General features: G+C 48.5%; 1 protein-coding gene across 1 annotated transcript; it reads left to right on the top strand.

Annotated features, from left to right (window-relative positions):
- Window positions 1-10,653: 10,653 nt before the first annotated feature.
- On the top strand, window positions 10,654-16,970 carry LOC115251933 (intestinal mucin-like protein; the record flags this gene model as incomplete). Its single annotated transcript, XM_029845758.1, has 19 exons — window positions 10,654-11,053; window positions 11,518-11,717; window positions 11,918-12,089; window positions 12,235-12,467; window positions 12,538-12,721; window positions 12,873-13,068; window positions 13,205-13,377; window positions 13,460-13,529; window positions 13,606-13,724; window positions 14,104-14,135; window positions 14,222-14,390; window positions 14,489-14,584; window positions 14,707-14,747; window positions 14,922-15,179; window positions 15,895-15,993; window positions 16,074-16,202; window positions 16,282-16,321; window positions 16,398-16,518; window positions 16,614-16,970. Coding segments are annotated over 19 exons (2,934 nt in total), but the record flags the coding sequence as incomplete, so codon positions are not given.
- Window positions 16,971-17,043: the final 73 nt, after the last annotated feature.

Genomic DNA, 17,043 nt, shown 5'->3' with positions numbered 1-17,043 from the left:
CAGGAACACAAGTCACCACTGGGCCAGTTACTGCCTCTACAACTGCTGTTGTTGAAACCACCACCACAGTTGGAAGTGGCACAACCGCAAGTCCAGAAACAACAGTTGTTACATCCACACCATCTGTTGTCACCACAACCGTAAAAGCTACAGGACAACAACGCAGGGAACCACAACCCAGCCTGGACAGACCACAGCTTCAAAAGAAACAACTGTAAGCACTAAGACAACACCAGGAACACAAGTCACCACTGGGCCAGTTACTGCCTCTACAACTGCTGTTGTTGAAACCACCACCACAGTTGGAAGTGGCACAACCGCTAGTCCAGAAACAACAGTTGTTACATCCACACCATCTATTGTCACCACAACCGTAAAAGCTACAGGATCAACAACGCAGGGAACCACAACCCAGCCTGGACAGACCACAGCTTCAAAAGAAACAACTGTAAGCACTAAGACAACACCAGGAACACAAGTCACCACTGGGCCAGTTACTGCTCTACAACTGCTGTTGTTGAAACCACCACCACAGTTGGAAGTGGCACAACCGCAAGTCCAGAAACAACAGTTGTTACATCCACACCATCTGTTGTCACCACAACCGTAAAAGCTACAGGATCAACAACGCAGGGAACCACAACCCAGCCTGGACAGACCACAGCTTCAAAAGAAACAACTGTAAGCACTAAGACAACACCAGGAACACAAGTCACCACTGGGCCAGTTACTGCTTCTACAACTGCTGTTGTTGAAACCACCACCACAGTTGGAAGTGGCACAACCGCAAGTCCAGAAACAACAGTTGTTACATCCACACCATCTGTTGTCACCACAACCGTAAAAGCTACAGGAACAACAACGCAGGGAACCACAACCCAGCCTGGACAGACCACAGCTTCAAAAGAAACAACTGTAAGCACTAAGACAACACCAGGAACACAAGTCACCACTGGGCCAGTTACTGCCTCTACAACTGCTGTTGTTGAAACCACCACCACAGTTGGAAGTAGCACAACCGCAAGTCCAGAAACAACAGTTGTTACATCCACACCATCAGTTGTCACCACAACCGTAAAAGCTACAGGAACAACAACGCAGGGAACCACAACCCAGCCTGGACAGACCACAGCTTCAAAAGAAACAACTGTAAGCACTAAGACAACACCAGGAACACAAGTCACCACTGGGCCAGTTACTGCCTCTACAACTGCTGTTGTTGAAACCACCACCACAGTTGGAAGTGGCACAACCGCAAGTCCAGAAACAACAGTTGTTACATCCACACCATCTTGTCACCACAACCGTAAAAGCTACAGGATCAACAACGCAGGGAACCACAACCCAGCCTGGACAGACCACAGCTTCAAAAGAAACAACTGTAAGCACTAAGACAACACCAGGAACACAAGTCACCACTGGGCCAGTTACTGCCTCTACAACTGCTGTTGTTGAAACCACCACCACAGTTGGAAGTGGCACACCGCAAGTCCAGAAACAACAGTTGTTACATCCACACCATCTGTTGTCACCACAACCGTAAAAGCTACAGGATCAACAACGCAGGGAACCACAACCCAGCCTGGACAGACCACAGCTTCAAAAGAAACAACTGTAAGCACTAAGACAACACCAGGAACACAAGTCACCACTGGGCCAGTTACTGCCTCTACAACTGCTGTTGTTGAAACCACCACCACAGTTGGAAGTGGCACAACCGCAAGTCCAGAAACAACAGTTGTTACATCCACACCATCTGTTGTCACCACAACCGTAAAAGCTACAGGATCAACAACGCAGGGAACCACAACCCAGCCTGGACAGACCACAGCTTCAAAAGAAACAACTGTAAGCACTAAGACAACACCAGGAACACAAGTCACCACTGGGCCAGTTACTGCCTCTACAACTGCTGTTGTTGAAACCACCACCACAGTTGGAAGTGGCACAACCGCAAGTCCAGAAACAACAGTTGTTACATCCACACCATCTGTTGTCACCACAACCGTAAAAGCTACAGGATCAACAACGCAGGGAACCACAACCCAGCCTGGACAGACCACAGCTTCAAAAGAAACAACTGTAAGCACTAAGACAACACCAGGAACACAAGTCACCACTGGGCCAGTTACTGCCTCTACAACTGCTGTTGTTGAAACCACCACCACAGTTGGAAGTGGCACAACCGCAAGTCCAGAAACAACAGTTGTTACATCCACACCATCTGTTGTCACCACAACCGTAAAAGCTACAGGAACAACAACGCAGGGAACCACAACCCAGCCTGGACAGACCACAGCTTCAAAAGAAACAACTGTAAGCACTAAGACAACACCAGGAACACAAGTCACCACTGGGCCAGTTACGTTCTACAACTGCTGTTGTTGAAACCACCACCACAGTTGGAAGTGGCACAACCGCAAGTCCAGAAACAACAGTTGTTACATCCACACCATCTGTTGTCACCACAACCGTAAAAGCTACAGGATCAACAACGCAGGGAACCACAACCCAGCCTGGACAGACCACAGCTTCAAAAGAAACAACTGTAAGCACTAAGACAACACCAGGAACACAAGTCACCACTGGGCAGTTACTGCCTCTACAACTGCTGTTGTTGAAACCACCACCACAGTTGGAAGTGGCACAACCGCAAGTCCAGAAACAACAGTTGTTACATCCACACCATCTGTTGTCACCACAACCGTAAAAGCTACAGGATCAACAACGCAGGGAACCACAACCCAGCCTGGACAGACCACAGCTTCAAAAGAAACAACTGTAAGCACTAAGACAACACCAGGAACACAAGTCACCACTGGGCCAGTTACTGCCTCTACAACTGCTGTTGTTGAAACCACCACCACAGTTGGAAGTGGCACAACCGCAAGTCCAGAAACAACAGTTGTTACATCCACACCATCTGTTGTCACCACAACCGTAAAAGCTACAGGAACAACAACGCAGGGAACCACAACCCAGCCTGGACAGACCACAGCTTCAAAAGAAACAACTGTAAGCACTAAGACAACACCAGGAACACAAGTCACCACTGGGCCAGTTACTGCCTCTACAACTGCTGTTGTTGAAACCACCACCACAGTTGGAAGTGGCACAACCGCAAGTCCAGAAACAACAGTTGTTACATCCACACCATCTGTTGTCACCACAACCGTAAAAGCTACAGGAACAACAACGCAGGGAACCACAACCCAGCCTGGACAGACCACAGCTTCAAAAGAAACAACTGTAAGCACTAAGACAACACCAGGAACACAAGTCACCACTGGGCCAGTTACTGCCTCTACAACTGCTGTTGTTGAAACCACCACCACAGTTGGAAGTGGCACAACCGCAAGTCCAGAAACAACAGTTGTTACATCCACACCATCTGTTGTCACCACAACCGTAAAAGCTACAGGAACAACAACGCAGGGAACCACAACCCAGCCTGGACAGACCACAGCTTCAAAAGAAACAACTGTAAGCACTAAGACAACACCAGGAACACAAGTCACCACTGGGCCAGTTACTGCCTCTACAACTGCTGTTGTTGAAACCACCACCACAGTTGGAAGTGGCACAACCGCAAGTCCAGAAACAACAGTTGTTACATCCACACCATCTGTTGTCACCACAACCGTAAAAGCTACAGGAACAACAACGCAGGGAACCACAACCCAGCCTGGACAGACCACAGCTTCAAAAGAAACAACTGTAAGCACTAAGACAACACCAGGAACACAAGTCACCACTGGGCCAGTTACTGCCTCTACAACTGCTGTTGTTGAAACCACCACCACAGTTGGAAGTGGCACAACCGCAAGTCCAGAAACAACAGTTGTTACATCCACACCATCTGTTGTCACCACAACCGTAAAAGCTACAGGACAACAACGCAGGGAACCACAACCCAGCCTGGACAGACCACAGCTTCAAAAGAAACAACTGTAAGCACTAAGACAACACCAGGAACACAAGTCACCACTGGGCCAGTTACTGCCTCTACAACTGCTGTTGTTGAAACCACCACCACAGTTGGAAGTGGCACAACCGCAAGTCCAGAAACAACAGTTGTTACATCCACACCATCTGTTGTCACCACAACCGTAAAAGCTACAGGAACAACAACGCAGGGAACCACAACCCAGCCTGGACAGACCACAGCTTCAAAAGAAACAACTGTAAGCACTAAGACAACACCAGGAACACAAGTCACCACTGGGCCAGTTACTGCCTCTACAACTGCTGTTGTTGAAACCACCACCACAGTTGGAAGTGGCACAACCGCAAGTCCAGAAACAACAGTTGTTACATCCACACCATCTGTTGTCACCACAACCGTAAAAGCTACAGGATCAACAACGCAGGGAACCACAACCCAGCCTGGACAGACCACAGCTTCAAAAGAAACAACTGTAAGCACTAAGACAACACCAGGAACACAAGTCACCACTGGGCCAGTACTGCCTCTACAACTGCTGTTGTTGAAACCACCACCACAGTTGGAAGTGGCACAACCGCAAGTCCAGAAACAACAGTTGTTACATCCACACCATCTGTTGTCACCACAACCGTAAAAGCTACAGGAACAACAACGCAGGGAACCACAACCCAGCCTGGACAGACCACAGCTTCAAAAGAAACAACTGTAAGCACTAAGACAACACCAGGAACACAAGTCACCACTGGGCCAGTTACTGCCTCTACAACTGCTGTTGTTGAAACCACCACCACAGTTGGAAGTGGCACAACCGCAAGTCCAGAAACAACAGTTGTTACATCCACACCATCTGTTGTCACCACAACCGTAAAAGCTACAGGACAACAACGCAGGGAACCACAACCCAGCCTGGACAGACCACAGCTTCAAAAGAAACAACTGTAAGCACTAAGACAACACCAGGAACACAAGTCACCACTGGGCCAGTTACTGCCTCTACAACTGCTGTTGTTGAAACCACCACCACAGTTGGAAGTGGCACAACCGCAAGTCCAGAAACAACAGTTGTTACATCCACACCATCTGTTGTCACCACAACCGTAAAAGCTACAGGATCAACAACGCAGGGAACCACAACCCAGCCTGGACAGACCACAGCTTCAAAAGAAACAACTGTAAGCACTAAGACAACACCAGGAACACAGTCACCACTGGGCCAGTTCACTGCCTCTACAACTGCTGTTGTTGAAACCACCACCACAGTTGGAAGTGGCACAACCGCAAGTCCAGAAACAACAGTTGTTACATCCACACCATCTGTTGTCACCACAACCGTAAAAGCTACAGGAACAACAACGCAGGGAACCACAACCCAGCCTGGACAGACCACAGCTTCAAAAGAAACAACTGTAAGCACTAAGACAACACCAGGAACACAAGTCACCACTGGGCCAGTTACTGCCTCTACAACTGCTGTTGTTGAAACCACCACCACAGTTGGAAGTGGCACAACCGCAAGTCCAGAAACAACAGTTGTTACATCCACACCATCAGTTGTCACCACAACCGTAAAAGCTACAGGAACAACAACGCAGGGAACCACAACCCAGCCTGGACAGACCACAGCTTCAAAAGAAACAACTGTAAGCACTAAGACAACACCAGGAACACAAGTCACCACTGGGCCAGTTACTGCCTCTACAACTGCTGTTGTTGAAACCACCACCACAGTTGGAAGTGGCACCACCGCAAGTCCAGAAACAACAGTTGTTACATCCACACCATCTGTTGTCACCACAACCGTAAAAGCTACAGGATCAACAACGCAGGGAACCACAACCCAGCCTGGACAGACCACAGCTTCAAAAGAAACAACTGTAAGCACTAAGACAACACCAGGAACACAGGTCACCACTGGGCCAGTCACTGCCTCTACAACTGCTGTTGTTGAAACCACCACCACAGTTGGAAGTGGCACAACCGCAAGTCCAGAAACAACAGTTGTTACATCCACACCATCTGTTGTCACCACAACCGTAAAAGCTACAGGAACAACAACGCAGGGAACCACAACCCAGCCTGGACAGACCACAGCTTCAAAAGAAACAACTGTAAGCACTAAGACAACACCAGGAACACAAGTCACCACTGGGCCAGTTACTGCCTCTACAACTGCTGTTGTTGAAACCACCACCACAGTTGGAAGTGGCACAACCGCAAGTCCAGAAACAACAGTTGTTACATCCACACCATCTGTTGTCACCACAACCGTAAAAGCTACAGGAACAACAACGCAGGGAACCACAACCCAGCCTGGACAGACCACAGCTTCAAAAGAAACAACTGTAAGCACTAAGACAACACCAGGAACACAAGTCACCACTGGGCCAGTTACTGCCTCTACAACTGCTGTTGTTGAAACCACCACCACAGTTGGAAGTGGCACAACCGCAAGTCCAGAAACAACAGTTGTTACATCCACACCATCTGTTGTCACCACAACCGTAAAAGCTACAGGATCAACAACGCAGGGAACCACAACCCAGCCTGGACAGACCACAGCTTCAAAAGAAACAACTGTAAGCACTAAGACAACACCAGGAACACAGTCACCACTGGGCCAGTCACTGCCTCTACAACTGCTGTTGTTGAAACCACCACCACAGTTGGAAGTGGCACAACCGCAAGTCCAGAAACAACAGTTGTTACATCCACACCATCTGTTGTCACCACAACCGTAAAAGCTACAGGAACAACAACGCAGGGAACCACAACCCAGCCTGGACAGACCACAGCTTCAAAAGAAACAACTGTAAGCACTAAGACAACACCAGGAACACAAGTCACCACTGGGCCAGTTACTGCCTCTACAACTGCTGTTGTTGAAACCACCACCACAGTTGGAAGTGGCACAACCGCAAGTCCAGAAACAACAGTTGTTACATCCACACCATCTGTTGTCACCACAACCGTAAAAGCTACAGGATCAACAACGCAGGGAACCACAACCCAGCCTGGACAGACCACAGCTTCAAAAGAAACAACTGTAAGCACTAAGACAACACCAGGAACACAAGTCACCACTGGGCCAGTTACTGCCTCTACAACTGCTGTTGTTGAAACCACCACCACAGTTGGAAGTGGCACAACCGCAAGTCCAGAAACAACAGTTGTTACATCCACACCATCTGTTGTCACCACAACCGTAAAAGCTACAGGACAACAACGCAGGGAACCACAACCCAGCCTGGACAGACCACAGCTTCAAAAGAAACAACTGTAAGCACTAAGACAACACCAGGAACACAAGTCACCACTGGGCCAGTACTGCCTCTACAACTGCTGTTGTTGAAACCACCACCACAGTTGGAAGTGGCACAACCGCAAGTCCAGAAACAACAGTTGTTACATCCACACCATCTGTTGTCACCACAACCGTAAAAGCTACAGGAACAACAACGCAGGGAACCACAACCCAGCCTGGACAGACCACAGCTTCAAAAGAAACAACTGTAAGCACTAAGACAACACCAGGAACACAAGTCACCACTGGGCCAGTTACTGCCTCTACAACTGCTGTTGTTGAAACCACCACCACAGTTGGAAGTGGCACAACCGCAAGTCCAGAAACAACAGTTGTTACATCCACACCATCTGTTGTCACCACAACCGTAAAAGCTACAGGAACAACAACGCAGGGAACCACAACCCAGCCTGGACAGACCACAGCTTCAAAAGAAACAACTGTAAGCACTAAGACAACACCAGGAACACAAGTCACCACTGGGCCAGTTACTGCCTCTACAACTGCTGTTGTTGAAACCACCACCACAGTTGGAAGTGGCACAACCGCAAGTCCAGAAACAACAGTTGTTACATCCACACCATCTGTTGTCACCACAACCGTAAAAGCTACAGGATCAACAACGCAGGGAACCACAACCCAGCCTGGACAGACCACAGCTTCAAAAGAAACAACTGTAAGCACTAAGACAACACCAGGAACACAAGTCACCACTGGGCCAGTACTGCCTCTACAACTGCTGTTGTTGAAACCACCACCACAGTTGGAAGTGGCACAACCGCAAGTCCAGAAACAACAGTTGTTACATCCACACCATCTGTTGTCACCACAACCGTAAAAGCTACAGGACAACAACGCAGGGAACCACAACCCAGCCTGGACAGACCACAGCTTCAAAAGAAACAACTGTAAGCACTAAGACAACACCAGGAACACAAGTCACCACTGGGCCAGTTACTGCCTCTACAACTGCTGTTGTTGAAACCACCACCACAGTTGGAAGTGGCACAACCGCAAGTCCAGAAACAACAGTTGTTACATCCACACCATCTGTTGTCACCACAACCGTAAAAGCTACAGGAACAACAACGCAGGGAACCACAACCCAGCCTGGACAGACCACAGCTTCAAAAGAAACAACTGTAAGCACTAAGACAACACCAGGAACACAAGTCACCACTGGGCCAGTTACTGCCTCTACAACTGCTGTTGTTGAAACCACCACCACAGTTGGAAGTGGCACAACCGCAAGTCCAGAAACAACAGTTGTTACATCCACACCATCTGTTGTCACCACAACCGTAAAAGCTACAGGAACAACAACGCAGGGAACCACAACCCAGCCTGGACAGACCACAGCTTCAAAAGAAACAACTGTAAGCACTAAGACAACACCAGGAACACAAGTCACCACTGGGCCAGTTACTGCCTCTACAACTGCTGTTGTTGAAACCACCACCACAGTTGGAAGTGGCACAACCGCAAGTCCAGAAACAACAGTTGTTACATCCACACCATCTGTTGTCACCACAACCGTAAAAGCTACAGGAACAACAACGCAGGGAACCACAACCCAGCCTGGACAGACCACAGCTTCAAAAGAAACAACTGTAAGCACTAAGACAACACCAGGAACACAAGTCACCACGGGGCCAGTTACTGCCTCTACAACTGCTGTTGTTGAAACCACCACCACAGTTGGAAGTGGCACAACCGCAAGTCCAGAAACAACAGTTGTTACATCCACACCATCAGTTGTCACCACAACCGTAAAAGCTACAGGAACAACAACGCAGGGAACCACAACCCAGCCTGGACAGACCACAGCTTCAAAAGAAACAACTGTAAGCACTAAGACAACACCAGGAACACAAGTCACCACTGGGCCAGTTACTGCCTCTACAACTGCTGTTGTTGAAACCACCACCACAGTTGGAAGTAGCACAACCGCAAGTCCAGAAACAACAGTTGTTACATCCACACCATCTGTTGTCACCACAACCGTAAAAGCTACAGGATCAACAACGCAGGGAACCACAACCCAGCCTGGACAGACCACAGCTTCAAAAAAACAACTGTAAGCACTAAGACAACACCAGGAACACAAGTCACCACTGGGCCAGTTACTGCCTCTACAACTGCTGTTGTTGAAACCACCACCACAGTTGGAAGTGGCACAACCGCAAGTCCAGAAACAACAGTTGTTACATCCACACCATCTGTTGTCACCACAACCGTAAAAGCTACAGGATCAACAACGCAGGGAACCACAACCCAGCCTGGACAGACCACAGCTTCAAAAGAAACAACTGTAAGCACTAAGACAACACCAGGAACACAAGTCACCACTGGGCCAGTCACTGCCTCTACAACTGCTGTTGTTGAAACCACCACCACAGTTGGAAGTGGCACAACCGCAAGTCCAGAAACAACAGTTGTTACATCCACACCATCTGTTGTCACCACAACCGTAAAAGCTACAGGAACAACAACGCAGGGAACCACAACCCAGCCTGGACAGACCACAGCTTCAAAAGAAACAACTGTAAGCACTAAGACAACACCAGGAACACAAGTCACCACTGGGCCAGTTACTGCCTCTACAACTGCTGTTGTTGAAACCACCACCACAGTTGGAAGTGGCACAACCGCAAGTCCAGAAACAACAGTTGTTACATCCACACCATCAGTTGTCACCACAACCGTAAAAGCTACAGGAACAACAACGCAGGGAACCACAACCCAGCCTGGACAGACCACAGCTTCAAAAGAAACAACTGTAAGCACTAAGACAACACCAGGAACACAAGTCACCACTGGGCCAGTTACTGCCTCTACAACTGCTGTTGTTGAAACCACCACCACAGTTGGAAGTGGCACAACCGCAAGTCCAGAAACAACAGTTGTTACATCCACACCATCTGTTGTCACCACAACCGTAAAAGCTACAGGATCAACAACGCAGGGAACCACAACCCAGCCTGGACAGACCACAGCTTCAAAAGAAACAACTGTAAGCACTAAGACAACACCAGGAACACAAGTCACCACTGGGCCAGTCACTGCCTCTACAACTGCTGTTGTTGAAACCACCACCACAGTTGGAAGTGGCACAACCGCAAGTCCAGAAACAACAGTTGTTACATCCACACCATCTGTTGTCACCACAACCGTAAAAGCTACAGGAACAACAACGCAGGGAACCACAACCCAGCCTGGACAGACCACAGCTTCAAAAGAAACAACTGTAAGCACTAAGACAACACCAGGAACACAAGTCACCACTGGGCCAGTTACTGCCTCTACAACTGCTGTTGTTGAAACCACCACCACAGTTGGAAGTGGCACAACCGCAAGTCCAGAAACAACAGTTGTTACATCCACACCATCTGTTGTCACCACAACCGTAAAAGCTACAGGAACAACAACGCAGGGAACCACAACCCAGCCTGGACAGACCACAGCTTCAAAAGAAACAACTGTAAGCACAAAGACAACACCAGGAACACAAGTCACCACTCGGCCAGAAACAACACTTGCTACAGGGCCGCCAATTCATCCAAGTACAAATCCTATAGTTGTGAACACCACTATCACAGCTGCTTCCACCCCAACTTTAAAAAGTACAACTGGATTCACATCTATAGGACCGATAACAAAAACACTTCCAGGTACTACAGAACTATCTACAACTGGGCTCTTTTCAACCACACCAGCTCCAACAACGTTTTTTTCGACAACGTCACTTTTAAGTACAACCCAAGGAAAGTGTGTGTGTTCATATAATGGAACTTCCTTTAATCCAGGTAGGTAATTCTTTGCAACCATTCCATTGTTCTTATGTTGTGTTTTTGAAATTAACCTTTGAAGCCCTTAATTGTTTTGTTTTTTGTCTAGCTTCCCTATCAAATCAGGACATTTAGCTCAATTCAGCTTATCTTTATTCACTTTTGAGATAATTGTTTTATTAACCTATATAAGTATTCAGGCCATGGTTTTTATACTTGGCTGCATTTAAATTTGCATTCAATAAATAAAAATGGTCAATTTCAACGTAAATAAGACACTTTTTTGCTGTTTTATATGAATAGGTGTTTGTTTTTAATGAATAGCCACCTGTCACTAAATCCTAATTACTTTTTAATATATTTGTATACAATAAAATAGTTTATGAAAAATATACATTAAAATCAATCCTTTTTTTCACGTCCAGAAATCTTGCATGTGCCGTCGATTAATGTCCTCCACTCAACTGTTGTTCCTCCTCCAGGTGATTTAGTCTACAACGTGACTGACACTTTGGGGTGGTGCTATGTGGCCTATTGCAATGCATCGTGTCAAGTCGAAGTAGATTCCAGTCCATGTGCAACAACGTTGCCTCCCAAAACAACCCCGTTCACAACAGCTTCTACTGTTATTTCTCCAACAACACCCACCCTGGACTGTGTTGATGTGGATCCACCAAGGAAGGTATGATTTTGGGTGTCCTATGAAGCACATGTGTCCCTACGTAATCAACAATTGATCACAACATTTGAACAACTGATCTACATGGCGCAACATTTGCTAACGCTAATCGCTTCAATGCACATGTATTCCACTGGAAGAATTGAAAGGTGAAGAATGTAGGGGAAATTCCCTGGTGACTCTTATTTTTTGACCACATCCAGAACGGCGAGTCATGGAACGTAAACAACTGCACAACGGCTACCTGCATCAATGGCACGGTGATAGAGAAGCCAGCCGTCTGCCCCACCGTACAACCGCTGATCTGTTCCAATGGACGCCCCGCTAACAAGATCTACGACAGCAGTGGATGCTGCTTTCACTACGAATGTCAATGTGCGTTGGGGGTTGGGGGTGCAAAAATGTGACAGCTTTCTCACATTTGAGTGGACGCCGTAGTTATGTCAAACGTTCCGTGTCATAACATGACAACTCAAAGACACGACTAAACAAATCTCTCTTTTTTTTTTTTACCCTGCAGGTGTATGCAACGTCTGGAACGACAATCACTATCTGACTTTTGATGGACAGTCATATGATTTCAAAAAGAACTGTTCCTACTACTTGGTGAAAGAGATAATTACCAAGTACAACCTGACGGTCACGGTAAAATATGACTGTGATGAGTCAAACAGCTCAACCTGTCCTCGGACCCTGACTGTCAAATACGGATCCAACAAGGTTGTTTTCAGCCAGCTCCAGACTTCCCTCATGGTAGGACTCACAGCTTCATTGCCTCCCTCTCGAATGCCTGGAACCTAATTCTTGCGTCTCTGTCCTTCAGGTCCATGTGAACGACAAGCGCAGGTACCCAGCGTACAGCACTTCGGATCTGCGCCTCACGGGGACAGACATGGTGCTTGAACTGGAGATACCAGAGATCAAAACTGAGGTCATCTACACAGGGAGCTCATTTAGCATTCAACTTCCATTTGACCTCTTCGGTGGGAACACAGAGGGACAGTGTGGTAAGTTTAGACTTGGACATCAGCTCAAAAGCACTTGTGAAACATTGCAGTTCTGAGGGCGACACTGTTCCGTCTGATAAAATGCGTTGAGCTGAAAGTCCCACCAGCACTCGGCTGCTCTGGCTTCATCTCCGTGACTCTCTTCTTCCAGGAACCTGCGACAACTCCAAGCCAAACGACTGTCGCGCTCCAAATGGCCAAACAGAAGACTGCCTGGACTCTGCCGACAAGTGGGCAGAGACCGATTGTGTTGCCCCAGTAGCGCCCACTACTCCAAAACCCCTATTTACCACCACCGTGACCAACCCCCCCTGCATTCCTGCCATCTGTAAACTGCTAGTGAGCAGGTGAGAGCAGGCTGTTGATAATGCTAATGCTGGATGCTGTTGGGTGCTGCTGGTGGTGTGGGCTCTGAGGTGCTGTAGGTCGGTAGGTCAGATCATACCGGCCCAGTAACGTACCGACGCTTTGATTCTCTCCTAGTGTGTTTGAACCGTGTCACAAACACGTATCTCCAGACTCGTATCTGCAAACCTGTGAATCTGCCAAGTGCAACAGTGCCAATGACACCTGCTCCAGCCTGGCGGCGTATGCTGTCGCGTGTGCTGAAGCAGGAGTCTGTATTAACTGGAGGAATGAAACCAACGGCCAATGCGGTGAGATAATGCATTTTTATTCTATACGTTGTATAACAGATGTGTGTGTGTTTATTTAAAACACTCTTTGTGCGTCTTACAGAGCACCTGTGTCCAAGTGACAAAGTGTACATGGCCTGTGGCTCCACTGTGGAGCCGACATGCAATGAAAGGTAAAATAGTCCAACAGCATCACGCTCGAGTTGTACCACACTCTAAATAACCTTTAGCAACTATCGCTACCAACAGGTACAACGATAAGTTCAACGCTGGCGATAAGTCCACCACCTCTACCAAGGAGGGTTGCTTCTGTTCCAATGGCACCACCTTGTTCAACCCAGTCTACAAGACATGTGTTCCCCACTGTGGTAAGATCAACCGACCATCACAGACACGTGCAAGTTGATGCCATTAGCATCTACCATCAATAGCACAGTCTACCCTAGCTTAGCTTTCAGCAGAAGCCCCACCTGCACCGCATGTAGCCTGAACAGTCGCTATCTCCGTTTAAAAAGTCAGGTTAGCTTCTTTTCCTTTGAGCTATGTTTGCATCAATAGTTGCTACAAATGTGACGAACCTAGTTGGGAACTAGCTAGCAAGCAGCAACAAACACGCTAAGCTATTTTAAAAACAGAATGTTACGGCCTTGACCACTGCACATGAGATGAGTTATTAAGTTTGTTATGTATTAAAACCTTTAAAAAGCTGAATAGCACATAACAGCTGTTGTCTGTTTACTATCTCAGATTGTGTTGGACCTGACGGGAGTCCCAAGCAGGTCAGAACCGACTCCTGGCACGTGTAGTTACCTCCGTATCCACATCCTGCGCTGTGCGGCTAACAGTTTAGCTCTTCTCCCACCAGCCTGGTGAGACATGGACCGATGGCTGCAGCCAGTGTGAATGTGACAGTAGCTCCATGATGAGCCAGTGTCAGCCAGTCCAGTGCCCCACGGTGCCCACGCCCACCTGCTCTGAACCTGGACAACAGCTGGTCAACAAGACAGATGGCTGCTGCACCAACCAGTCGTGCGGTCAGTAACGGCCGCGCCCCTGCCGACCCTCCCGCCACGGTTAAAACTTACCGACCTTCCCCGGCGATAACGCTCACTCCTCTTTCGGTCCCCAACAGAATGCGACGTAAACCTGTGTCCTGCTCCGGTCCAGTGCGAGCTCGGCTTCCAGGTCAACGTCACCGCGGGCGTCTGCTGCCAGACCTACACGTGTGGTGAGTGCCCCGAGTCTCTCAGCTCGCCGCCACCTTCCTCCAGAAGAGACTCGTGCTAATGAGACGCGGGTCTGAGGGGTCAGCGTGCAGGACAGTCACATATTTCTTTTTCCTCTTTGCAGTTCCTAAAGGTGTTTGTGTCTACAACATGACTGAGTACCAGGTAAACACACACTTCTAGAGGTGGACGTGGGATGTTTACACAGGCCGGAGATCCAGCTTCATGAGCTAATGTTTTGAGCTAACGTTTTCACGCGTAGTTGCTAAAGGATGTGTGTTCAAAGCCGCCAATGTCTGTCAACAAGCCCGAATCTGACCACTGTCCTTGATGCTGCAGCCCGGCTCCAACGTGGTCACGACAGAACCGTCAGAACCACCACTCACCCAGCCGCCAGCAATATCTACGGCGACCACAAATCCGCTAGGAACAACGCAGCTGTCCCTGGCTACAGCAACAGCAGGAGGAGCCGTGACGCAGGAGCCGTTCAGCCCGGGGCCCTGCCAGGAGTGCTACTGTAGCCACGACACCGACCCCGTCACCAAGCTGAACATCATTAAATGCTCCGCCATTGTCTGCAACACCAGCTGCTCAGAGGTGACCTGGGCCACACACACACACACACACGTCTGCAGGTTATAACACACAGCAACAATGGGCTCTTAGAGAAACTGGGCTTTCAGCAGAAACCTTTAGCAGACAGCTACAAAAGAGTAAAAAAAGACACTAAAAATCCATCACAGAAACAACAGTGTGAAGAGCCCTTAAAGGCGCTATTTAACCTCCATTTATCCTCTATTTAACCTCCATTTAACCGCTATTTAACCATTTATTTAACCTCTATTTAACCTCCATTTACCCTCTATTTAACTGCTATTTAACCACTATTTAACCTCTATTTAACTGCTATTTAACCTCCATTTAACCGCTTTTTAACCTCTATTTAACCACTTTTTATCCATTTATTTAACCTCCATTTAACCACTTTTTAACCTCCATTTATTTAACCTCTATTTAACCACTTTTTAACCATTTAACCTCTATTTAACTATTTAACCTCCATTTGACCTCTTTTTAACCATTTATTTAACCTCCATTTAACTATTTAACCTCCAATTAACCTCTATTTAACCACTTAACCATTTATTTAGCCTCCATTTAACCACTATTTAACCTCCATTTAACCACTATTTAACCTCTATTTAATCACTTTCTAACCACTATTTAACCTCCATTTACCTGCATCCATGTTGTGACTTTGTGTCTCTGCCTTCCAAGTCAAACGTTTCTCTCCTCCCGTCCCCGTTGCCAGGGTTACGAATACGAGAGTGAAGCTGACAGTTGCTGTGGCACGTGTGTGCAGAAGAGCTGCATCTTCACCACCCCTGACAACACCACCCACGTTCTCCAGGTCCGCTCCTTCTCTCCTTCCTTGGATCGTGACGGATAACTCGAATGGCTTCAGTCATGTTTGACGGTCCGTTTCCACAGGTGAACGACACCTACGTGCCCCCTGATGACAAGTGTGTGCTGTACACCTGTGAGGACATCAACGGGCAGCTCATCACCAAGGAGACCAAGACCACGTGTCCGCCGTACAACCCTCTGGACTGTGAACCTGTGAGTAGACTTTGAGTGTCCCAGTAGAACCCGTCCCACCTGCTGTCTAACACTGGACCCGTCCCGTCCTGTCCCGCAGGGCACCGAGACCACCGACGAGAACGGCTGCTGCAAGTCCTGTAAGTGAGCCAGGTTTTCACGCGCCGCGTCTGCGTGTGCTGCTGCTGCTAACATCTGCATGCTGCTGTGTTCCAGGCAAGGTGCGGAGCGTCTGCGAGGTCCGCAGCGAGGAGACGGTGATAGAATCCAACGGCTGCAACAGCACGCGACCTTTGAACCTGACCTACTGCGCTGGGCACTGTGGCAGCTCGTCTAGGTGAGCTAGCTAGCTGCTCCTAGCTTTAGCATCTTGGACGTCGCTTCCCCAAGCAGCCGCAGGTGCCCTTTAACCCCGGTTCTCCTGCTCTGCAGATACTCCGCAGCAGCCAACAAGATGATGCACAACTGCGAGTGTTGCCAGGAGACCAGGACCAGTCAGAAGGAGGCGGAGCTGGCCTGTGCCGACGGGTCCAAGGTGAAGCACCTGTACACTGTGGTGGAGGCCTGCCGATGCACCCCTGCAGAGTGCTTGCTGCAAGCCACCCCGAAGACGCAGCGCCGCAGGAGGCGTTGAGCCGTACTCCTAGACACATGCTACTATTTACACAAGCTAGCAGTCTGTAGCGTCTGTAGCTTAACTGTAGCTTAACTCACACGTCAACCTTCCTTATTGTACAAATCAGGATTTCTGGGGTGATAATTATTAAAGCTGGATTTCTGCAACATCAACCTGTGCCGTCCTTTTCTGCCCCCCCCCCCGACCGTGTGGGTCACATGACCCGTTCACGGCCCCTGCTGCAAG

This window comes from Takifugu rubripes, chromosome 13, assembly GCF_901000725.2.
Source record: "Takifugu rubripes chromosome 13, fTakRub1.2, whole genome shotgun sequence".
NCBI lineage: Eukaryota > Metazoa > Chordata > Actinopteri > Tetraodontiformes > Tetraodontidae > Takifugu > Takifugu rubripes.
Note: the sequence above shows the minus strand (reverse complement) of the source record. Positions and strands in the feature narration are given on the sequence as shown.